We start from the raw sequence: 27,450 nt of genomic DNA on the forward strand, positions 1-27,450 counted from the left end.
ACAAAATGTATTTTGTGGATTAGAAATAGTATATGGAAACTTCTTGGCAATTAGCAGCATTATTATAGCTAGTATTATTTACATCGAAAGGATTAGACAACAGTAGAATGCTCTAAGAGTAATATTCTCAATAGAAAACTATAAGTTCTTAAGATGTAACCATTTTCTTTGATTCTGTTACAACATCACAAATTCATATGGCCTCTATTTAGCAATAAATCATTAGTGATTTGTTATTGCCTGAGACAAGGTCACTACTTTTCTTTGATTTTTGTGAAGTACCAAAACCAGTAAATGACTGTAAGGTGACAGCGTGAGACACGAACACATGGAAAGAATAGAGCAAACAAGGCGTATCATTGCTCATGCTGTGCAACTCTTGGAAATTCCATCCCTAAGATATGAGTATTTCTTTGGCATGAAACCTGAGTAATGATGCCAATAGCACAAGGAAAGCCCATGTTAAATATTCTGTGGCCAATGTGTCCGGAGATTCTGAAATCATCTCGGATTCTATTGCAATCCATCTTATAAATATAAGAATTATTGATATTTATCTCAGCAGTGAAAAATTTAGGTGTGGTAAACCTCAATTATCTGATTTGATAATGCTTAGAGAGTTTGGGGAAATCGATCATCCAATGACAAGTTGAAATCCCAGCGCTCTTGCATCTGTCTTAATATATTTCTCTGTGAAGCTTGAACTGGAACTCTTGTTTTAGGTTTCATCAATCTACAGACACTGTTTTGATTGCTTGAATCATTTGAAATATATCTTCTCTTAATTAGATAACCATTCAATCAAGAGGAAATTTACAAGACCATTCATATAATTATCTGTATCCCAGTATATTATCTAAACCATTGAGTCCAATACTTGTTCACATATGGAGAAACTTTTTTAAAATGAAAATTATTCATAGACATCTAAAGTATATTATTATTGATGACTTTATTGACAAAATACCTAGTAGAAGAAACATTCTATAAATTCAATAACATTTTTAGTGAGTTTGTGTTAATCATGCTAAATTTACAATGCATTTTAAAAGGAACACATGAGTTAAACATATTTATTCACTAAAGACAACATTTATTATATGAATCCATATGCTGCAGGTATGATCTTACATTGTACTTGATGGCAGAAATTAGCTTGAAGTTATTTTTTAAATACTTTAAATAGATCTTTATTTTGTTTATACATATATGATTTAATAAAAACTCTTTCTAAACGTTATTGAAACCAAATAAGCTGTTCCTTCTGTACATATTAATAAATAAACAGGAAACAATAAGCTCTATATATTATAAGTAGATTTATTGAGATTATGTGAATAAGCACTTATAGAAATTTTTTAACCAAACAAATAAGCTGTTCTTTAGAAATGTATTAACAAATGAACAATAAATAATAAGACACATATTGGAAGTAGATTTCTTGAAATTATATGGTGGAAATTCTTCAGAATTTTTAGTGAGTTTGTGTTAATCACACTAAATTATCATGTTATTTTTAGGATATTTTATGCCAACTCTTACAATCATTGTATTATATTCTTGAATGTTTCCTGAATTCCCACTAAATTATGTGTACTGAAGTATTTCCTGTAAATTTATGGATGTTTTTCATTAAGACAGCCATAGCAATGATGTAGTAAGTGCTGCCTTAATGACATTAAAAATATTATTTTTCCAAAATCACTTAGATGAGACCATGAAGTACAGCTGTGAACAATATTATTTTTAAACAACATGCATTTTTAAAGGAGGTATTTTGATTACATAGGGAAAAGATTTAAAAATTTCTTAACACTGTTGCAACCAAATAAGCTTTTCTGTGGATTACTTTGACACATTTATTTAGTACTTTTTGAATATATATACCCTTTACTGCTAAACAGAGATGACTTTAATATCTTAGATTTGAAATACTAAAATGAACCTAGAAGTTCATTCGGTTAGACGAAGGGGGATGAAGGGAAGGGAGTGGAGAGAAGATTAGGAAAGATAGTAGAATGAATCAGCAATAACTTTCCTATGTTCATATATGAATACACGACCAGTATAACTCCATGTCATGCATTACCAGAGGAATTAGGAGAACTTATACTCTATGTATGTGGCATAAACTCTACTTTCATGTATATATAAAAAAATAAAAATAAAAAAATTTTAAAAAGTGAAATACTAAAATGTTCAGGAAAAATTTAAGCAACCAGAGAAGCCTTTTTAGCTCAAACTGAGAAGCTTTTATCCATTGTTTTGTCTGTTTAGGTAAGTTTTGAAAATGTGGTTCATTTTTTTTATACACAACATCTAAAATAATAAATAGACTATCCCAATCACATACACCATGTGATAGTGTACAAGTCCTGTCTAAATATTATATCTGGGCTACAGTGACATCTATGTTCAAAGCAAACTAAAAAATTAACAAAGCCAGAACTGTAAAACTGTCAAGATATCACCAGGATGCCTAGGATTTGCTTTGCAAATGTTAGATTAAAAGAGATGTGCTTCTCATACGCAAGTTATTCTACTAAGACATGCCTGTGTTCTGATACTTTGAAAGACACACACCCACACATTCCCTGTTCAACTAATTATTTTCCAATTGCAGATGAGGCTGAACTTCCTTATGGTATAAAATATGAAGAAAATGTAATCTTCTTACTATAGTAGTAGGCACTATATTTTCACATTAGTATTTCTTCCTATTTTAAAATTTCTACTGCTGCATTTTGAAATGATTCAAATCTTCATTCAGAAAGATTGTTTTATTTTTTATTTTAAATACTTAGAGTTATTTTGTTTTAGGTATTTGCCTTTCTGGATTTTGTACTCTAATTCAATTAAAACTTTTGACTTTTAATTGGTGAAACTAAACAGCTTAACCACTGTGGGTATAAATGTTCATGCTGTTATTACATTTGCCTAATGGTCAGACTTTCTCCTATCTTCTGTATTTTTTTGTTCTTGCTATTCTATTTTAATATGTCTGTCATGTGCACACTTGAAAATTAATGTATACTGTGTATATGTGTTAAGAAGATTAGGAAAATAAGGGTCTCTGCAGACATGCTAGTAATACTATACCTTATATAATTTTATCATATGGTATTATTAGAACAGCTGTTAATTTAGTAATCATTACTGATTATCATTGTTATTTATTTTTCTTGAATTCAGGTTGTTTCAAAATTATTGCTGCTTCTTTAAATCTAAGGTAAAAATACTCAAAGTGTTTTCTGTAAAATTTAATGCTCAGTGTTTTAATTCTGTTTAGCAAGCTGAATGGGAAATACTGAGTGAAGAATCTATTTATAATGCATACAGAACTTCAAAAGGTGTAGTTTACCAAATGACTTGTAGGTGTGATATGGAACTGGTTGTCCCTCTCAGCTCTTGAATCTGGAGACCAAGATACTGCTGATCTATTTCCTCCAGCAACAAAGCACTTAAGATAGTCATGGTGAGTGAGGCCTGTTGGGTGCCTTGTGACCCCTGCAGGTGAAGAGCAATGTGAGGGGCAGCTAGCCCTCTCTGCTATATGCGGGGTCTGAGCACAACCAGGAGACCCTCTCTCACACAGGTATTTACATTTAAAGTATGAGGCATTATTTTTCTCTTCAGTGCAGTTCCGTCCAGGAACACAAAATTTTCTGAGAGTATATCAAAGACTGCTCCCCATGCATACACTTTCTGATTCAGTACATCTGGGTTGAGGTCCAAGAATTTGTAATTTCTAAGGAGATTCCAAGTTACTGATGCTACTGGTGGGGAAGAGCACTGTGAGAACCTCTGCCTCATGGGATCTGGCATGGCCATAGGTTGCAACTCCAATTGGCCTTAAATTGTCCTGTTTTAGGGTCCTGATGTTTTCTATATTGGTGAAGTTGTAGATGTCCTTTTCAAAAGAGCACTTGCCAAACAAAGATGTGCAATCTCTTTATTCCTAGAGCCTCACCTTGACACGCCATTATCCTTTGTTCCTGTGTGTGTTGAATAAAGCTGTGTCAGTGACCAGCTGTTGCAATTCCTAAAACTTTTTCTTTGCATTTTCATTTCTGTCTCTGTTCTTCACTTTAAGGCAGCATTGGTGAGCAGTTTAGATCCCTGTCACAGTTCTGTTGGTTTTCATGAAGAACTGAGTTATTTCGATAAACTTCCTGCAAAAAAAGCTGTAAAAACTAGATAACATAAGTTTTTTAGATGAGTAAATGGAAATATAATATTCTAGGAAGTGACTAAATTACCAAATATTAATCAGTTTGATAAGAATAGTGCTAATTTTTAAAAATAGTAGGAGTACGTATATATGTATGCAGTTAATTAACTGAAAAAAGAATAATAAAAAGATTGTAAATGAGAAAAACAAGGAAAATAACATGGGTGAAAAACAAAGAAAATGGTAAAATAAAAGATAAAATCCAACTACATACTGCTTATAATATATTACATAAACTACTGAAGATAGAAAAAGCACTGAATATTTTTCAAGTGAACAATAACAAAAAATAGTTTATACACATGATTTGTACTTCCATACAAAAAATTAAATAATATTTCAGGGGAAATAGCTTTACTAGAGATAAGTTGAACACTTTTTAATTATAACAATGTTCTTTCAATGCTATAACAACTATATATTTGTATTCTTAACAGTACAGCTTCAAAAGAAATAAAGAAAAATTTGACAAAATCATGAACTAATATCCATAAATCCACAATTCTAAACAGAGATGCAATAGATGTCTTCAGGATACACTAGGTAATAAATAATAGGTAGGAAGCTACCACCAGCAACAATGGTAGAATAAGTACCTCCAAATATTCTCTATTCTAGAAAATTATTAAGAACACTGGAAAAAATTGTAAGAATAAACTTTTTCAGTTCATTGCAAATTAACCAAAGATCTGTAGCAATCTGGGGATCATATATTCAAGAAAAACAGATAAATCTTAGTAAGACCAAAAATGTGGTTGCATTTTTAAGAGTAATAACAGTGATGATTTACTGAGCACTTACTAGGTCCTAAATATTTGCTAAACACTTTATATTCACAGTACACACAATAGCCCCAGGAAATCACAGTAGATTCATTTTTAAATTTTAGATTGAAAATTTGCTGAATAGAAAATTTTTTCTACCCTATAAAAGCTTAACATTATAGACTAACAATACAATTATACAATTAACCCTTGGTTTATAGAACTATTTTCTGATAATATGCACATTCTGATAAATGACAAGTTTTAAGGCTGTTTTCTTTTTATGTTTAAAGGTAAAATTAATTTTTTTTAAACACAACAGGCCATCCTTCAGCACTACTATAGAATATATTAGCAAGCTTTGAATCAGAAATCTATTTAAGCCCCATTCTAAATCCAGGCTCTTCTTCTTATTGAGCTGCTTTGTGGGTGTGGGCATGGACATCATCAAAAGCAATACCCTACTGTACCGAAATACCTAACACTGACTGACTCTCACAAATATAGATTGCTTAAAAACACTATTAGTATATTACATGCTACCAATGTTAGATGTATCAGGACTCTCTTTTTGGTAACCATGATTCTTGGAATTCTGGATAATTTAAAAAGTGTAGACCAGGTTGGTTAAAGAAAGAGTTCTTATAACTCTCAGAAGGACACCATGGGAACTAGAATATTGGTATTCCTGCTGAATTCTCTGGAGGATATTATAAAAATGTTCATATACATTTAAGAGAAAATTCCCTCATCCACTACTGTATCTTGAAACTCTTGCTTATTTCTACCAAACTACCATTAACAAAACCAAGAGTATTATCAAAGAGGAATAAGCCTGCCTCTATATCCATCGCCCTCCATTCCCAAGATGTTTGTCCTGGAAATTCTCCAATCTTATCTTTGTAAGCTTTTAGCATCTTGCGACCATCAGTATAACATCTTGGCACCAAGTGTACTAATTGCCCAGCATCAATATTTTAGACAAATAGTAGCAATCTCTATACTTCACACTAAATAAGGAAAAGGTGACAAAAATTCTAAGACAAATGGAAGCATAGGTTATCACCAAGTTCTGCGTTTAAGATATCAAACATGCAAGGTGTACAGAAAGCTGTAAACATTGACTGATCTGGGGAAACATGGAAAAATATGAACTGCTTAACAGGGAGAGAACAGTTCTATTTTATAATGGAATCCCCTCCACACTTATTTGTAGTTACTTTCATATAAATGATATTCAAGTGATATTAAAGTCCTTCAGGCAAAATTTAGCAACTCTTTTAAGCCTTCCTACTGTTCATCATCAAATTGGGATATACATTCCAACCAGAATTTCTCAGACATCTGTACCTGATGAACGTTTGCAAGGTCTTTGGCACAAGGTTCTTCATAGTTAATAGTATTATTAACTTTTCCTTCTGAAATTATCCTGATTATTTTGTGGATACTAGAATTATTTGGACCATTTAAAACTGGGTGGTTATTTCCAATTAAGTCACAGAGAAAACTCAAGGGTCTAAATAGCTTTCCTTTCTTTCTTTGTTCAGTGGAAACCATGATAACCAGTGTGGAAGAACTTTATCTTCATTTACATAGTTAGGCTTAGACAGATGTCAAAACTCTTTCCTATTGCTGAATACAGTTGTCTGTAGCAATGACACTGTTTTTTTTTTTTTAATTTACACATTTTAGTAACTTTTACCAGTAGTAAAACAGCTTCTAAACGTAAAGAATGATAATCAACTTCACCAAACTGTTCCACAACATCCACGCCATAAGCAGCAGCTTGCCTGACTTCAGTGTTGTTTTCTCACATGTGTAGTAGCATTGGCCACTGAAAATATTCTACATATTTAAATGAGGTTGAATTGCAGTGCTCTATGATTATCATCAAATATGTACAGTCCCCACTGTCTGGCCATGATGTACTTGAACATATTAATGGAAGTAACTGTTCAAATCATGGTAAAATCTTTTCCTTGTAAGTACTAAAGAATGAGTGCAAAATATCTGATACTTCGGTCAGAATATAAACGTCACATTCATCCTCATCTTGCAGAGACACCTCAACCCGTTGGTCATAGATTTCTTCTTGTCATTTAACCAGTCATAATTCTTGGTTTTTAAAATGTCTTTCACATTTTGCTTTTAGTATTTCTCCCATTTCTTCCAAGTGCTTCTCATTAAAGCAACCATCTCCCATTACGTCAATGGACTTAGCAAAAGAATTCATTAGCTCTAAGAGTACCTCTGTCTGGGATTCAGTTCCTACAGTCTTAAGTGAGGTTCACATATGAACTGCCACTTCTGTGAATGATACTCTGGGACATGAATTCTTGAACATTCTAAGAGAATAGGCATGGACTCTGCCACTGCCCCTCAAACATTGTCATGGAAATAAAATTTCAGAACCACCAATTTCACAACTTGTTCTGTATATTCCACAAATTCTTCTCTTAACTCCTTAGCATAGTAAATCAACATTTGGCAAGCAGTTGATTTTGTTTAAAGTCCTGAGTTTTAATTTCAAAACTTTGCTGGTCTTCCAAGATTTACAAATTGTCATTCATTGTCATCATTCATGTTTTGTATATCTTGTGTTTCTAAGAGAGCAATATTAGGTTTAGCTGAAACAGTCTTTTTAATAAGAGGATCAATAACCAGTGGAAGGTACTGGTGGAAATTTCTTCCAAGAATTTCACACATTCTAACCCATGCTGAATCCATGTAAGAGGTCTGAGGGTCACCAACCTCCATATTATTCATATCTTATTTTTGTCTTCAACAATAGCTGCATCCCATTTGATGCATTTTGCATAATTTTTTTCTTCCCAGTGGCAATATCAACATGGCTAATCCACTCAATAGTTTTTCCTCTCAGACACTTGAGTTCCTTCTGAACAGCAAACTCAACAATGTGCTTTAGTGAGGGCATAAATATATCACAAATTTTTCTTCTACTTTATCTGCAACTGAGGCAATTTGGAGTTGACTATTGAAGTTTAATCACCAATATGGAATGTAGATTTTTCACCATACTATCCTAATATAGAACTAGCAATGACTTGGGGCAGTCTTCAATAAAAAATAATAAAATGAGAAGCTGCATGAGATTGCACATGCTGATTACCTTGATTTTCCATGGTGTGCAACAAAACTGCAATCACTGTTTCATGGAATTTCTTTTGGAAACTAGGTGCAAAATCTGTAGCCAGATGTAGTACAGGCTGCAGCCCTCACACTTGGATGAGGATCATGGGATGTCTTCATAGATTTCTTCTGCTTGTATCTATGCCATACAGCTTGTATAGATCAAATGTTACAGAAGCTGGTAGAACTCTTGCTTTTCCGACATAGTCATCAACGCCCCTACTGACCCAGCTGCTGCCATTGTGCCCTGTCAAAATGCCATTTGTGGCATTTTAATTTGCCTATAACCACATTTCCTCGTTAACTGTGAGGCACACTTGAAAAACAATAGTCCATAATCATGATGAACCCTGAAAATCTGGCAGCAACTGGAGAGGCCAGAGAAGAGATGGAAGCCCTTCAAAACCTTAATCCCAGAAAAGTGTCAATCTTTGACCTGTTGGTTGTTCTTTTAAAGGGTCAACTAGGAAGGTTATTTTCATGTTACACAACTCAGTCCACCCAGTGCAAATCCTTTTCCCTGGAGATGTTTTTGAAAATAATAAGAGGCAATTAGTTGAACTTGGCAGTTCCTGAAAACTGCAGATAACAGTTGGGGCATGTAATAGGCTAACCAAAATAATACAAGAAGAGGATACATTTTCCAACTCAACCCATGGTGCCAATATTACCCCATACATATGAAGCTATCACAGATATCACAAGGTAAAAAACTATACATCAACATCTTTATGAAAACAGATTCAATAATTCTCCACCATTAGCAAACTGAGTCCTACACCATCTGAAAAGTGTTACATGGCACACTGAAGTAGACTTTATCCCAGTAAAGCAGGTTGATATCTGCATTCAAAGCAACACATTCAGGTGCTGTAAATTTTGCCAATGTAATATCAATCCATTTAATATACCAAATTCATAAGATAAATAAAAAATCCACATAATCATTTTGATAAAAATTATCAAAAGGAATAGAAATAGAAAAGAATATCTTCAAATTAATAAAGTTCATCGTCCGTGAAATTAGTCAAGAAAGAAAGAAAATATATCCAAATTGGAATGGAATAAATAGCACTACCATTATTTGCTGATGATATAATCTTGTATACAAAAAATTTTTAAGAAAATCACACACAAAAAAAAAAAACACAAAAAAAAAACAAAGAAACAAACAAACAAACAAAAAACCATGAGAGTAAATAAATGTGTTTGGCAATTGTTATAGTTTGGAAATGAGTTTTCCCCCAAAAGCTCATGTATGAAACAATGCAAGAAAGTTTAGAAGTGAAATGACTAGGTTATGAGATACTTAACTAATCAGTGCATTAATCCACTTGAATGGGTTAAATGGTAACCATAGGCAGGTATGGTGTGGCTAGTTGACATAGGTGTGGTGAGAGCATGTCTTTGGGGGTCTATATTTTGTTCCTGGTGAATGGAACTGGATCTCTTTGCTTCCTGATTGCCATGTCCTGAATCGCTTTCCTTTTTTACTCCCTTGCCCCATAGTGTTCTGCCTCTCCCCAGCCCAAACCAGCAGAATTGGCTGTCTATGGACTGAGACCTCTGAAACCAAGAGCCCCAGATAAACATTCCTCCTCTACATTGTTCTTGTCAAGTCTTTTTGTCACAGTGACAAAAAAAGCTGACTAATACAGATTACAAAAAGATATATTAGCAATATACAAAAATCCATAGTATTTCTATATACTAGCAATGAAAAATAAAAAAATTAAGAAAATAAGTTATAATAATAACAATACAAATAAAATACATAATAATAGAGTTAAAAAGTGTTTGATTTGTATACTGAAAACTACAAACTGCATTTGGAATAATTAAAGAACATTTAAATGAATAGAAAACATTTTATGTTCATGGATGGAAGACAATGTTGTTAAGATGGCAATACTACCTAGATTTTCCTGCAGATTTTTCTTAATTAGATCAAATTCCCTATTCTCTGTTTTTGTAGACATTGGCAAACTGAGCTTAAAATGAATATGGAAATACAAGGGACTCTGAGCAGTCAAAATTGTCTTGACAAAAAAAAATAGCAAAGTAAGAGGACTCACACTTCTGAATTTTAAAATTTACTCAATCTTGTTGTAGCTCTAATTTTGTGATATTGGAGTAATGGTAGAGATAGTAACTAATGGAAAATAATTTGAGAGTTCAGAAATAAACCCACACATTTATAATCAACTGATTTTCAACATACCAAGACAATTTCAATAAACGATAGAGAAACAATTGAACACCCACATGCAAAAAATAAATTTGGTTTTCTACCTTATATTATACACAAAAAATAAGTTAAAAGGCATGGAATATGTATATACAGCAGCAAAATCTGTAAAACTCTTAGAATGAAACATAGGTAAAATGTTTACAATCTTGCTCTAGAAAATTGTTTTCTTCATATTGCATCTAAAGAACAAGCAATCCATGTGAAAATAAATAAATAAACTGGGCTTCACTAGAGTTTAAAATTTTTATGAAGGACTCTAACAATGAAATAAAAAACCACTCTTTTAATTATTGAATTACTATTATAATTCAGTAATAAACCCAGAAATAACTCAGTTGAAAAGTAAATGACTGATAATTTCCTAAAATTAATAGAAATGAAAATTGGGACAATAATGTCATGCCATGTCATGTCTTTAGTAAGACAAAAAATACAGATAATCATATGTGTTGGAGAGAATGTAGAGAGACTAAAACTTTTGTACATAGCACATAGGAAAGAAAAATAGTGCAATTGCTTCAAGAAATATTTTGACAGTCTACAAAGAGCAAATCATGAGTTTTCATACATTTCACTTCTAGGTATATGTCCAAGAAAACTGTAAATATATACACGAAAACTTTTGCTTGAATGTTCATGACAGCATTATTCCTAATACCCACAAATGGAAAAAATCTAAATGTCCATTAACTGATGAGTAAATGAAGAAAATATGGTATACACATACAAGATGCTAGTATTCATCCATAAAAAGCAATGAAATACCAATTTTTGCCACAAACTATATGGGTGACCCTTGAATATTATGCTAAAAAGTCACAAAAGCTACATATTATATTGATCCAATTATATGGAATGTCCAGAATAATCAACTCCACAGAGACAGGAAATAAATTAGTGTGTGCTAAGATAGGAGGGAGGTGGAAATGGAGAGAAATTTATTCTAAAGCCTAATGCATCTAATTAGTAATGATAATTACACAAATATACCAAAACCCACCAAATTACACACTTTTAAATGGATGAACTTTATGGTTTGTAAATTATATCTCAATAGAAACTTCAAGATTTGGATGAAATGTTGTTACATATTTGTACAAATTCATCCTATGCTGTACCATAAAACATATTTCACCAGATCTCAAATGATTTCAAAATATGTTCTATTGTTAATCCAGGAATGACAAATAGATAACTGGAAAGTCCAATTGTTTTGAAATTAAGAGTCTTTTAAAAATCTTTAGCATAAGAAGAGATCAGTGGAAAGAGAAAAATATTTTTGTTTAATTAAAGTGAAACTGCTAATTATATATCAAAACTTGTTGATTATGATAAAAGTCATCACGATTACAGGAAAAGTTAGTAGCTAGCCTGCCTTGATGGTGCATGCCTATACTTGCAGCAGTTAAGAAGTCTGAGATAGGAGGATCACAAGTTCAAAGCCAACCTCAGCAACTTGGCAAGGCCCTAAGCAACTTAGAAACTGTCTCAAATAAATAAATAAATAAATAAATAAATAAATAAATAAACAAATAAATAAATAGGGTTGGGGATGTGGCTTGGTGATTAAACCACTCTGGGTTCAATCCCTGGTACAAAAAAATAATTTAAAAAATACAAGTTGTAAATGGAGAAACAAAAGTGATGAAATTAAAGAGCCTATCTCTTGCTCCAAGATATTAGAAATGTGGAGAAACTTAAATAAAATATGTAAAAGAAACAAACAACAAAAGCAGGATTTTAAAATATAAAAAAAAGTCCAGCTGAGGAGCTAATCAATAAAATCACAAGATGACTGTAAAGAGATTACTGACATTGATACAACTCTGCAGAGATTTATACAGGGTTGAGGGGGAATGTGTGTTATGTATCAAGAGCATACATTTAAAAAATGTTACAAATGACTATGTCAATAATATTTCATTATCTAGATGAAATGGACAAATTTCTGGAAAAGTGAAACCTAAAAAATCTTCACAAAATGAAATAGAAACTGTGAATACTTTGTTTATTAAAGAAACTGAATACATAATTTGAAGGCCCCCCCAACACACACACACACACACACACACATTCATTTGGTACAGCTTGTACATTCTGCAAAACAGTAAGGGAAGACATACATCAATCCTACACAAACCCTCCTGAAGGAAAGGTTGAGGAACTTGACTGGATGCTAATCAGCTGTCATTTTTTTTTGTACTCAAACTTGGCAAGGACATTGCAGGGAAAAAGTAAGTACTGGCTAATTCACAAATATGCATACATGCTGAATAGTAGCAGAATAGTACCAATACATGTAAAGTATTGTATATGTATATAATACTAATACAATATAGATAGTACTAAGACAAGATATTAGGACACTGAATCTGAAGTAGTACTATGTATCAAGTTTATTCCAGAAATGTTAAGATTAGCTAACAATAAAAAACCTATATATTTCATTACATTTACAGAATGAATGAGAAACAGCATATAGTCATTTTTCAGAAACTTTAAAATTTTTTTGTTATTTGTTCAATAAATCCGCAAAGTTCCACTTTCCTCACCATCACTGAGGCTTCAGGGTGTCATGTAAACACTCTAATGAAAACATGTCAAAACTTGAGGACATTCTTCTTTAGGAAAACCTACTAACAGCAGGACCCTTTGAATTATATCCTGTAGATCAATCTGACATTACTTTTTCAGCTGTTCCTCCTGAGATCTTTCTGAAGCTATAAAGAAAAGGAAACAAGAATTCTTTTATGACTATCATAATTGCTGAAATGAAATCATATGGTATTTCTGTACTCATCTCTGCTTCTTAAAATGCCTTTAGAAAAGGAATGAAAAGTTTTCTGTGCCAGCGTTGACTGCAATTCAGAAATGACATCTTCCTATTTTGAATTCCTTTCTGTTGCAGTGATTTGAGGGACAAAATACAGCCCATCTTAATATCTGCTTTTTGAGTGACTACTCACTTTAGTTTTTTTTAAAACAATCTTATATCCAAGTACAGTATGTTATAATAATTTAGTCATATCACAAATGAACTTTTTATTTTAAAACAGTTGCATATTTTTTCTCTAAGTTGATTTTAGAAATTACTAAATGTAACAATATGTTCTAAATTATATGAAGCTGGTGTTAAAAAACCAACTGGAATAATAATGTTAACATCTATTTTGACAAAATGATATTCCTATCCTTTATAAAATCTAGGGGAAATTTATACAGTTTAATGAAAATCATTAGCAGAAATCATATCTATAATTTACAAGGAGGTAATTATCTACTTTTATCTTTTTATCAAGCTAAAAATAACTTGACCAAAATCTGTAGTGCTAATTGCTTAATTTTCCTGAGATGTCAATTTATTACTTGTAAAATCGTGGCAAGATTACTGTCTTATAGAAATCATTTGAGGCTTCATTGAGATAATGTGAACATTGTCTGGATGGTGCTTAGCATTTAATATGCACAATCAAATTTGAATTGTTTTCACTTCTTTCTTGTACCAGACAATTTCATTTTTGGGTGCCATTTACAGATCCCAGGAAAGAGAATGCCTTAATTGATGTAATTGAAGCAGGTTTATACCTTTAACCTAATATGAACAATGTTATAGGTATGGACAAGTTTCAATAAAAAATGATTTAAAAAATTTATCACTAGGGCCAACTGGTAGTTTACTGAATTACAAAATCATATAAAACTTGGGTTTACAATTCCACATTAGTTAAACATAAGATGATAGGAGGAAGGGAGGAGGTGGGTGGATGATGTTAAGGGGAATCAAAGGCTTTGATATGGTGGGCCATACAAGTCCCAGGGTGTAGAGATGGCATTCTTGGTTTCTGAGACATCTGCTCTCAGACTGTTTCCATTGGCCATACCCTCAGAGTCTGTTACATTATTTGGCATGCACTTCTTAGATTAGCTGACTTTCATGAGCTCTATTCATAACAATCAAATTAATTTGGGCTTTAAAGATTCTGTATTTGTATTGCTTTTCAATTTCTGTTATTTGGAGCAGCAAATAATGTTTTTCAAAGTATTAAATTGCACCATAATTTTTATGAATATTGTCTTTTAAATAGACTCTCAGGTCAGTTAATAGTTTTACTTACATTATGTAGTGTAGTGTGAAACTGACATTGTTTTACCTTAAAAAATGTTAGTGGATTCATCATATATTGGATGTTGAGGAAAAAAAGAGAATATAAACATTATTTAAACCAAGGGAGGAAAACTGATAAAAATAGCTGGTCCAGTAATTTAATGTATTATGCACAAAATACCAAAGTCCTACATTTTATTGCATATTTATATTTATCATTTAGGTTGATTTTGAACAATTAAAAAATAGAGCTAATTTAAAGATAAGGTCATTTATTCAATAATGTCAGTGAAGATCATGGTTTTTTTTTTTTCTGTTTTAACTTAATCATCTTCCCTGTGTTGACATAGTCCTTTGTCCTATCTTTTCATGCAGTGGAGATCCATTATGCCCAAAACACAAATGATTGTTATCTATCTTGGATTGTTTGTTTGTTCTTGAATTTAGACTTCTTCAAAGCACCCCTCCCCCTGCACAATTCCTTTTAAGTCCCATTAGGTTTGTTTTGGGTAACCTGGTACACTCCAAAATTCAAGTATATCTATTAATTCTTCCTTTTTTATTCTTAAACATACCCACATTTCAATGATAAATTATATGCTTTCTCTTGGTTTGGATCAAATGCCTATGAATCAATTTTATTATTAGGTGAATTCCAATTTTTTGTGATATTTTGATGTAGATAATGAAAAGATTAGTAACTTCTCTACTTTTTCCTGAATTTAAAAATTACTTCTAAAGATATTCTAAATATTTTGTTTTCTTCTAGAATTAGACCAACTGACCCAGCAACTTATGATCCAAACTGCTAAAACAACTTTTGACCATCTGACAGAAGTAAGCAAAATTTTCAAATTATAATAAGCATCATTATTCATGGTAATTTAACATAAGCAACCATTTATTGCATTTTAGTATCTATAACCTTCCTATTAAAGTGACTTTAATATTATTCACTCTGTAAGAAACATCATAACAGGAAATTTGTAAAAAATTTTTTATGATTTTTCTTATTTCAGTTTTAGCATGTCCATTTTATGTGAATAAAATGTTACTCGTAGTTGTAATAAATATACCTTGTTCCAATACTTATAATGTGCATAGAGGACCCATATGCCTTAGTCTATATTAGAATATTAAATAATTTATGCACAGATTGTGATTAAAACTTTCAACAAGTTTATGGTACAATGAAAAATAGGAAGAACTTTCAAGTCAAGAGCATTCTAAAGTGGCTATAGAAACACAGATGTCCTGATGGCATTATTCTTTATGAAAAGATGGCAGAACTAAATGGCTGAAACATCCCTAAAGTCACCCGTGTGGAATTGGTGTTAAAAGGTGTCACTGTGAATTGTGACAGAAGTCAAAGGGAGAAGGAAATGGACTGGAAGTTTAGCTAAATAGTGTCATTAAAGGCCAGCAATACTTAGAGAGAGGGAAGTTTCAAGACTGACTAGATTATAGTGTGATGCTAAATGCCAACTCTTCCTTCTGCCTCCCAACAAAATCCATAATCAGATCTATATGACTGTCTCTGATGCTTTAAGTGTTTCCTTATGGTTGAATTTGAATGCATGTTGAGTCTTCCTTTAGGACCAAAGTGTGGTGAGAGAGAAGTACCACACCCCTCGAAAGAGGCAACATCTGGGTTATGTTTTGAGAAATTGTATGGGATTTGTAAATGAAGGTGCAGCTCTGAGCTGTATTTTGGATTAAGTCAAAATGATGAAAATGAGACCAGGTGTTTCCTTACCATGATTTCCAAATGAAACAAGCCATGGTGGTAGTTGGAATGTGACCTTATAGAAGAGAGGAACATTATAAGAAACACTTTCGCAAGTCTTGGTGCTCCTCTGTTAGTTCCAGTAGTAATTATGTGTTCCCTTAAGTTCCACCTATTGACCTCAGCTGACACAAGTGGAACTTTGCCTGGGCAGAGAAGTTAAATCTGGACTTGAGAGAAGATATTTTCTTTTTAGCTAAGCCATCAGGCTGGATGTTTTAGTACAATTTTTCACTGCTGTGATCAAAAGACCAGACAAGAACAACTTAGAGGAGAAAAAGTTTATTTGGTGCTCAGTTACAGATTTCTTAGTCCATAGGCAGCCAAATCCACTGGTATGTGCCTGGGGTGAAGCAGAACATGATAGTGGAAGTGTGGTGGAGGAAAGCAGCTCAGAATAAGGTCATGGGGAAGCAGAGAGAGACTCGTTCATAAAAGACAAAATATAAACCACAAAAGCATGCCCCCAGGGACCCACCTCCTCCAGCCACACCCTACCTGCCTATACCACCCAATCAACCCTCATCAGTGGATTACTGTACTGATCATGTTAAGGAATTTGTAACCCAATTATTTCACTTTCTCATACTGTTTCACACACGAGCTTTTGGGGACACTTCATATGTAAACCATAACAATGGGATAAGAAGTGCAACTTCAAGAGGAGAATGTTCTCAATCCTTAACTTGGGAGAGGAGTTTAAGCCAGGGGTCAAGTGAGCCCTGGGTATCACAAGAAAATCTTGGGTGCTGTCTTCTCCTTGAAACATTTGTTTTGTGTTCGTTTTGTTTTTGGTGAGGAAGAAGACACATGTTTTTAGACAGAAAGAATGTAAGAATGTAATTTGCCAGGATTTGCTGGAACAGGAAACGCTTGTAAGGGCTAACTGTCTGGAGCTGCCACTTTCCTGAGAAGAAATCTGGATTATGTTTCCCAGGAGTCCAGGCAAAAAGGAGAATGTGAGGTATCCACGGAGCACACACTTGAAAGGCAGCTGATACAGCAAAGTGAGCAAGGATAAAATCCTAGGCTGGAAATGTATCCAGAGAGAGATTTAGAAGAAAAAAAAAGATATTTTCAATTAAACTCTTTTAAGTTGTGCTGCAGTGTCAGGTTTGAAGTTAATTCTGTTTTTCCCTTGGAATCGTCAATTGCTCACTGATTCTGATGTGAATAGAACGTTTTCATGTTGAATGGAATAAAGTGCAAACTCCATCTTCCAGTTCTGTGGAAGCAAGAACAGATGTGGCATACTAAGCCAGCCACATCTGTGTCAAATGCAGGAACAGTAGAATGAGACACACTTTATTCTAGCAGCATGTTAATGATCATGTGAACGTTCATTTTTAATTCTGCATTTGTCACTATTCTGCTTTGTGAGTTATTGAGCTGCTCTGAATTTTGCCTCCTTCAGGGGCATCTATTCTGGTATTTTGCACAAGCTAGCATTATTCTGTTAATTATATTCCGGCAGAGTCAAAATTAAATGAGCAGATCATATGTCTTGATAGCACACGCTTGTTACTTTTATGCATTTTATTCCTGCTGATCAGCATTTTTCCACAGACATGGAATTATTCTGATGAGTTTATAAAAATGAAGAGTTTCAGAGATAGCTCAGTTTTGCCCGTATAATAATTGGATCTTTAAATAAAGCCACACTCTTACGTGTGGTGCCACAAACAGCCAGCTTCATGAATAGGACCTCATTCCCCACTCACCTGCTCAAACTGTTTAATTCTTATGCTTTTTGTTTCTACTTAAAAATTTTATTGTTTTCCTTTCATAATTAACTTACAGTCCATCTGTAATGAACTCTTATCAATGGTCTATTATTATTAGATAAAACTTCAAAAATTGAACCCTTGTGGAATTATTGTGAGGATGGATGACTGCAACTATTTTATAAAACAGAGAATACATAGATTCCTACATGCATAGTCACCCAATTGGCCAAAATTACAGCAATGCAGTTCAGTGGTTAGAGAATAATCTTGTCAATAACAGATGGCTGATAAACCAGATAGTTATAGAAAAAAGACCTTAAATTTAGACCATTCCATTGTTGATTCTTGATTTATTACTTGCACTTTAGGAGTCTCGTTAAGGATGTCAGTTCCTGAGCTGACATGGTATAGATTTGGGCCTACTTTTTTCTCTTAGGCACAGGGTCTCTGGTCTAATGTCTTGGACATTGACCCACTTTGAGTTGAGTTTTGTGTAGGGTGAGAGACAGAGGTTCATTTTCCTTTTGCTACATGTGGATTTCAGTTTTGCCAGCATCATTTGTTGAAGAGGCTTTCATTTCTCCAATGTATATTTGTCTAGTATGAGATAATTATTGTTATGTGAGTTTGTCCCTGTGTCTTCTATTCTGTACCATTGGTCTACATGTCTGTTTTTGTGCCAATACCATGTCATTTTTTGTTACGAAAGCCCTGTAGTATAACTTAAGAATCTGGTATTGTGAAGTCTCTGTATAATTTTTCTTACTAAAAATGGCTTAGGGCTTATTTGGGGTCTCTTATTTTTCCAAATAAATTTAATGACTGCTTTTACTATTTCTATAAAGTTTATCATTGGGATTTTAATAGGAATTGCATTAAATCAGTGTAGTGCTTTTGGTACTATAACCATTTTATCAATATTAATTCTGCCTATCCAAAAACAGAGGAGATCTTTCCATCTTCTAAGGTCTTCTTCAACTTCATTCTTTGGTGTTCTGTAGTTTTCATTGTAGAGGTCTTTCACTTCTTTTGTTAGATTGATTCACAAGTATTTTTTTAAGGCTATTGTAAATGGGGTAATTTTCCTAATTTCTCTTTCAGGAGATTCATCACTGATATATAGGAATGCAATTGATTTATGGGTGTTAATTTTATATCCTGCTAATTTTATGCATTCATTCATGAATTCTACAAGTTTTCTGGTGGAAATTTTTGGGTCTTCTAAACATGAAATCTATCATTGGCAAATAGGGATAGTTAGGGATCTTTTGCAATTTGTAACCCTTTAATTTCTTTCTTGTCTCTAATTTCTTTGGCTAGAGTTTCAAGCATGTTGTTGGATAAAAGTGGTAAAAAAGGGCATTCTTGTTTTATTTCAGTTTTTAGAAGGAATGCTTTCAATTTTTCCCCAATTAGAATGATGTTAGTCTTAGGTTCAGCATATATAGTTTTTACATTGTTGAGGAACATTCCTACTACCCCTCAGTTTTCTAGTGTATTGAACATAAAGGAGGAGCCGTATTTTGTTAAGTGCTTTTTCTGCATCTATTGATTTAATCATATGATTCCTATCTTCAAGTGTATTGATGTGGTAAATTCTGTTTATTGATTTCTGTATGTTGAACAGGCCTCAAATTTGATTATTAAATATTATATATAGAATTATTGAGTTATCATACACTATAACCCATAAATATGTGTTTTGTTAATAATAACAATGGTAACGTCTGATCCTTCTGTATCAAAAACATTTTTGCATGTTCTATAACAGTTATTCATTTAGTTATCATACATCCATTATTATCCATAAGCTTCATTTATTTAACAAATCAGTTACTAAATACATTCCTTGAAATTTAGCTTTCCTACCAAGAAGAAATAAAAGAAAGAATATTCATTTCATGCACATGGCAAAATCTTAGAATATGTTTGATTAAAAGATATGAAGCTGTTTGCTTGAAGTTCACTTCGTCTGATATGGAGATAGAAAACCCTGCTTCTTTACAAGATCCAAGTGATTGACATGTTTTTTTCCCATCTTTTCTCCTTCAATCTGGATGTCTTTGCCTATGAAATGAGTTTCCTGGAGAGAAAACCTTGTTGGGTCTTGTTTTTTAATCTAATGTGCAAGTTTATGTCTTTTAATTTGATAAGTTTAGGACATTTATGTTCAAAGTTACTATTAAGACATGATTTGTATTTCCAGTCCTTTTGGTTTATTTCTGGTTTTTAATCATGTGATGAAAAGGGAAACCTCATGATGGACACTATTGAAATAAAAATGATACTCAGAGACTATTTTGAAAATTTGTACTCCAATAAAATAGAAAATCTTGAAGACATCAAGATTTTTCTAGAGACATATGACCTATCCAAACTGAATCAGGAAGACTTACACAATTCAAACAGATCATTTCAAACAATAAAATTGAAGACTGCATTAAAAGCCTACCAATGAAAAAAGATCAGGACCAGATTGAGTCTCAGCTGAGGTCTACAAGATCTTCAAAGAAGAATTAAGACCACTTACTCCTCAAATTATTCCTTGAATAGAAAAGGAGGGAACCCTTCCAAACTCTTACTATGAAGCTAGTATCTTCTAATATGAAAACCAGACAAAGACATATCAAGGAAAGAAACTTTGGACCAATGTCCCTGATGAACATAGATGCAAAAATTCTCAATAAAATTCTAGAAAATCTCATACAAAAACATATCTAAAAGATAGTGCACCATGATCAAGTGGGATTCATCCCAGGGATTCAAGGCCTGGTTTTTAATTTGAATTAGTTTCTTCTTTGATTAACTATTTTTAGTGTAGGTCCTCCCTTTGCTGGTTTTGATTTTATTTTTCATTTCTTCTTCATGAAATATTTTGCTGAGAATATTCTGTAGTGCATTATTTCTAGGTGTGCATTCTTTTAACTTTTGTTTCTCATTAAGGTTTTTATTACATCTTCAAATTGGAAGCTTAATTTTGCTAGGTATAGTATTCTTGGCTGGCATCCACTTTCTTTCAGAGCTTGATATATGTTATTTCAAGACCTCCTAGCTTTTAGGGTCTAAGTTGAGAAATAGCTGAGATCTAGATTGATTTCCCTCTAAATGTTATCTGCCATTTTTCTCTGGAAGTCATTAAAATTCTATCTTTATTCTCTATATTCTGTATGTTATGGCATTTTCATAATAATGTGCCTTGGTGTGGATCTGTTGTAATTTTGTATATTTGGGGTCCTGTGGGTACCCTGCATTTGATTTTCCATTTCATTCTTTAGGTTTGGAAAATTTTCTGATATTATTTTGTTAAAAAGGTTGTGCATTTCTTTGGTCAGTATCTCTGTGCCTTCATCTATCCTGATAAATCTTAAATTTGGTCTTTTCATGTTATCCTATATTTCTTGGAAGTTCGGTTCAACTTTATTTTCAGAATTATATATTTTGTCTTCATTGCCTGAGGTTCAGTCTTTCAAGTGGTCTGATCTTGCTTTCCATTGAATTTTTATTTGGTTTCATGATTTCTTGGTTTCTTCTCAGAATATTCTCAGTCTTTAGTGAAGTGATCTAGGAATGATATTTTTTAAAAAATATAATGAATTAATGTCCATATTGAACTAAACTAGAAGTTTTACCCTTAGCATTGGATATTATATTCAGTGAAACATGCAAGGGAGAATAAAACTGGGTATTTTTAAAATGGAAAAACAGAGTTGGGATACTTTGTAGTTGGTGACAAGTCATTGTCTTATTACTCTGGGACAAAATCATATTTGCAATAATCGGAAAATTATGTTTAATTTTAAATATAAATATAAAATCTTCACTAAAGAAATTTAAGAAGTGTGTTAAATGGTTGACAGAAGAAAAATTAAGAAGTTCCTTTTTATTTGGATCTTCCCTAGTCCTTAAGTTCATCTGTAAGTGAACAGGGCACTTTCTGAAACTTTCTGAAAATCTCTGTAATGATACATGTGTTATAAAATAGAGCATGATTAAATACTTTCTGGAAAAGTCTATTTAGGCTTGTTCCAATCTCCTATTTTTGCCTGGCAAAAATTTTGTATTACATGTGGAATATTCTGTTGAGTGATACATGACAGTAATTAGGAGCAGAATGTTGGTGAAAAAAGAAAACACACACAACTAGGAGAACATATTCACTCCCAAATCTGGGCTCTTGGCATCCCTCACTCTCCACCCCATTTTGACATTTGCAGACAGAAAAGACAATGAGAGAGCAACATGGAGGAAATTGGTGGGTGGAACATTTCTTCACCTCAAAATGTTTGTGGTGGATGTATCATCTCCAGCTTCTAATTGACATTTAACTGTGTACCAGTTTCATAGTAGAATGAACTCTAAAAGAATTATTTTAAAATATTTTTTCCTATTTGATCCTCTTCAAATATAGGAGTCTCAACATGAAATAGGTATCAGGGTCACCTAAGTTGTACTTTCTGTCCCATTTCCATTTTCAGGTTTGAGCTCAGGGTATTTTAAATAGATATACAACATCTGTATTTATTTATTTTTTTTTTAGTTTCTCATGAGATATTTTACTAAAATAGTCTTCAAAGTTAGGAGTACCTTCCTGGCATTAGTTCAAAAGTATTTTTAAATAAATTTTAATCCTGAAATAAAAGCAAAACTAGTTTTAAGATCCTTGGGTAAGTTTAAGTTGTCCCTTCAGGCATTTTTATGACTTTTCCTTATCTTACAACTTATTTTCAAAAGATGATGACAATCTTATTTTAGTTCCACCAACTCTGAAAAATAATTGGTCAAGAAATAATACTAGAAAAAAATGTAAAATAGTAATATTAAATAAAAGCTGTCAGGAAGGATAACCTAGAAATAACTGTCACTGATTCTCAGTTGAGGCTCCCAACAATTCTGTCTAGACCTCTTCTCAACTCTAAATTTTTGAAATGTTCTAAAAAACAAAAACTTCAAAAACCAATGTGTTATGTACAATATATAAAAATAAAAACCCAAAATAACCATGATGTTTTTTTTTTCTTTTTTTTTTTTCCCGAGAACGATATTGGTTCTCCTCTTGTCTGTGTGCTTACATGTACACAGGACAACACAAGCAGACACCTAAGACAGCACCAGAAGCAGAGTGAAAATAGAAAATTCAGTGCCTTAGGCCTCTGTAGTCTATTTCTGGGTTAAGCCATATTATCTGATAGTAGTGTCCATCCAAATTAAATTGCTTTGGCTTTGCTGAATTGTGTTCTGTGTGATAGCACAGCCTAATTTGAGGATGTTATTACTAGAAATGTCAGAGCTCTTCTGTTGGCAGGGTAGGAATATAGGTGTGGATGTGATTCCTAATATTCTTTTTATTAAGACACATGAAGCATGTTTTTCTGGTTATAGTGTCAAGAATAGGTCTTTTCCTGAATGACAACTAGTTTCTCATTTCAAGTATACTGTGACCCATTAAATGAATCATTGATCCATCTTCATGTTGACTACTAGAAAGCTATGGGCTAAACTCATGACCCATCTCTAGCAGATGTACAGGGAATATTAGGCATGTTTTCCATGTGCTCATCTCCCTTTGACATCACCCCCTTCTTCTATCCTCATTTTCCCTCTGTCCTAATTCTTTTCACTCAGTCTTCGTTTATTTTATTTTGTATGGTTATATGGATTTTTGTAAGAAAAGCTTTTAAGATATATCTTTCAACAGGAAAAGAAAGTAAACTGAATTCAGCTTCATTATCAGCATATGTCAGCCATCTAATTTAAGTTATTTCTAGCATTAATCAATATAGTCAGAATGATATGACTGGTGATATTTTTGATTACTAGTATATTATCTTATTCACAATTCAAAGAACATGAAACAATATATAAAAACAGCCAAGATTACTACCAGAGATCCTTAGGGACAGTTTTTTTGTTTTATTTTACTTGATCAATGAATTAATAATGTATGATAAAGGAGAATTGACAGAGGGAATAATTTTAATATTAATGTAATCGAGATATTTTACTTATGTAAAAACAGATGTCTTTATGTTTCTTTCTTTCTTTCTCTCTCTCTCTCTCTCTCTCTCTCTCTCTCTCTCTCTCTCTCTATTTATTTTTAGTTCTAGAATTGAATCTAAGTCCTCATGCATGCTAGGCAAGTGCTCTACCACTGAGCTACATCCCTAGCCCTAGATAGGTTTTGAATAGATTCACTAGGCAAGCATTTAATCATTTATACAGTCAATTTATTCTATTACATTTCTAGTAATAAACATTATGATTGTGGTTCATCATCTCTACTATATAATAGCAAAATTTAAACTTTAAAATGAAATGATCTACAAGAGAACTATAGATAACAACTAGAAATAGATGAATTTTCAAAGGATCAAATGTGACTGCCTAACTATATTTCTGTCAAATCAGTTATGAAAATAACATTTAAAAATAAAAAGCAAATTTTACATTATAATATGAAAATTGCTCTGCTTTTAATTTGTACAGTTATGTCCTCCTAAAATTACACTATTTAATATTCTTTTCTTTTTGTACATCATTGTTGTGAGAAATGCTGTTGTTTCTAATCACATTTTCCAGAAGAAAAAAAATAAGGCAAAAAAAAAATTCTAGAACTTGGTAATGATTTATTTTTGTGAAAATGGGTTCTCACGTTTTCTAAAGACATCTCACTTATTGGAACAACTATGCTTTGCATAAATAATTTTAAAACATTAAAGAGTACTTGGGGTTCTCTGTTATTTTAATGGGAGTTTCATTTTTGAAACAAGAGTCCTACTCTTGTTAACAACAAAACTGTAATTGTTGTTTATACATATGTGTAGGAGGCAATATATTATTCTTCACAAGTACATAAAGTACAGATAGTGGATATGAATTAGTCAATATGTGCCTGATATGTATTATGTAATTAATGTTGTTTGGTTTTTCCCATTGGGTCCTTAAATAAATTGCGTACAAATGATTCTGTCTGTATTTAACTGAATAGCAGAGGAAGTTACCAAAGCTATATTTCTTACAGTGTTGACTGTCATTCCCCAAAGTATTAATGATCCAAAAATTTCCACTGTCATTGTCTCAATTCTATGTAGTAATAAATTAAAGTCACCAGTGAAGTATTTATTTTTTCTTCAACAGACATGAATTAAAAACTTGATATGTGACAAGTTCTGTTGCTAACCACATTGCTTCAATTCAGTGATTATCACTTATGCACATGTGGTGGCTTTCTAAGAGTCCCACATTTACTTTTAGGACTAGTCTTTGATTCTAAGGAAAACAATGATTTCCTGCTAAAGAACAGAATTCCATATTACTATGGCTATTTTCTTCATACCTTTGAAGATTACACTTTGTATTTAGAGAGGTTAACAAAAATATAAAGTATTTTATCATTTATTCAAGTTTTGTTTCATATGCTTTTCCATAGAAATAATTTAATTATATTTAGGTCTTCCCTAAACTTGAATGATTCAGGATTGAATTGCATAATGCTTTAGGTATAATTATCCTTATATGAGAGGCAGAGCAAAAAGAATGAGAAAGATTAAAAAAAGAGAGTTTGAGATGGGATGGTAGAATTTGTTAAATTAACTTCATAAAAACAATGATACACATTATCTAAATGGCAATTACATTTATACTGGAAGGTTTTTTTCATAAAAATCAAAATATCAATTTAGCATGGCTATTATTAGTTCAGTTCATCTTTGTAATTTTCTTGTAGACATTTAAATATCAACATAATATGCAGATAGTAAAAGTGCACAGTTCTTACGTGTAGGGCCAACTTATTTCTATGAAGCAGCATCAATCATATAATCACTACAAAGGTCATAATCTACAACACTAACAGTATCTGAAAAGCCTCTCTCATTTCTATTCCCAATTACTGATCTCTTCCCAAAGGTAACAAGTGGTCTGATTTTATCATCAAAGGTTAGTTTACTTTGGGGCCTTTATATAAGTGGAATTATGGGACATGTACAATCTTGTCATTGGCTTTTGCCCCTAATGATATGTCTATGGAAACTATCAATGCCACTGTTATGTAGAAGCTGTTGGTTCCTTTACATTAATGAATAGACTCATGGAGTAAATATGGTACTATTTTATGATAAGAATATAAACAATTCATTCTACCATTAATGAATATGTTGGTTTTTCTAATTTTTACTTACTAAAGAGTATGCTTTGTGTTTTAGTTCCAAGAGTGGACTGAACTCACTCTTTGCCAGCTCTCACACTGAATGCAATTATTGAACCTGGACAGAATGCGTTGAGTAGTTATTTAGCAATCTGAAAAGTAAACAATAGGTAGATTTGGGAAGAAAACCAGAATCCAAAGTAACACAAAATAGGCAGTAAATTTTGCATGTTTCCTCTGCATATTCATGTTTCTTGGCCCTATAAGTAAGTAAGTACAGCTTCGGAAGTACAAGGCAGAATGGAGTTACTAATGCCCAGCTTTCTGGCCAAAGGCATAGGAAGAAACACAGGAGCTAGAAAATAACAAGAAGATAAAGGAAATGAAGGTGCTTCTGAAAGGGATCCCACAAATTTGCTTGAGAACTACCAAGCTCAAAGCTGCACATGCATAGATCTGATACTCATCAGCATTTAAAAAGAGTTTGAAAACTGAGCCAGCAGACAGAACCACCTGGCTGGCCATTGAATGGCACTCATCAAACATAGCTCTTAGGTATACTTCAAAGAGTTTGAAAAACAAGCTGACAGTGAACCACAGCTCTTAGAAAGTGTTTTGGAACTTGCAGCCTGAACCTAAATAGGCTTACTGCCTGCCAAAAAAAAAAAAAAAAATGAAAGTTATCTATTCTCCATTGGATTGACATAAGATCCATGCACTATAATTATTAAAAGATTTCTATTATGCGAACTCCTAAGGAGATTCTCATAACTGCTAAACCCCAGGCTGAAAATGATGCCTGACACATAGGTATCCTATAACTTCTCACTAAAACTAATCAATAAAAATATGTAGCTTTAAATATTTTAGGGTCACCCAGCTTAATAATTAATCTGCCTAATGCAATAGTTGCTAGCCATATGTGGTATTGAGCATTGAAAATGTAGCTAGTATAAATTGAAATATGCTGTGTTAATTACACATTTGACTTGGACGACTTGAAATAATGAATATAAAATACCTTCAAAAAGATTTTTATTATAAAATAAAATAAAAATGAAAATATACAAAATAAAATTTACATTAACATTTATGTTGGTAAGTATAATCATTTCATCTGTGGATGACAGATGTTACTTAGTCCCATTTTTATAGTTAAAAATTCATTTGTCTGACTCATTATATTGACTAGCATATCTAGTAAAATATGAAATATAAGTGATGAACAGTTTCAGTATTTCACCTTATATACTGCATATGTGTCAGATCAAGAAAATTATTAGTGTTAATCAT

The 27,450-nt window shown here is 32.5% G+C and overlaps 1 protein-coding gene and 1 pseudogene across 1 annotated transcript in view; one reads left to right on the forward strand and one right to left on the reverse strand.

Moving 5' to 3' along the window:
• The window catches only part of Cnbd1 (cyclic nucleotide binding domain containing 1), a 403,883-nt gene that overhangs the window by 348,933 nt on the left and 27,500 nt on the right, over positions 1-27,450 (forward strand). The window contains exon 12 of the mRNA XM_046458653.1: positions 15,271-15,338. Coding sequence (XP_046314609.1) covers positions 15,271-15,338 — 68 coding nt within the window. The remainder of the gene's footprint in view (positions 1-15,270; positions 15,339-27,450) is intronic.
• On the reverse strand, positions 8,188-8,386 carry LOC124102381 (ran-binding protein 6-like; annotated as a pseudogene).

The sequence above is a fragment of the Marmota monax genome, unplaced genomic scaffold (genome assembly GCF_021218885.2).
Source record: "Marmota monax isolate L192 unplaced genomic scaffold, Marmota_monax_Labrador192_F-V1.1 WCK01_AAM20220418_F8-fsc00147, whole genome shotgun sequence".
NCBI classification, from domain to species: domain Eukaryota; kingdom Metazoa; phylum Chordata; class Mammalia; order Rodentia; family Sciuridae; genus Marmota; species Marmota monax.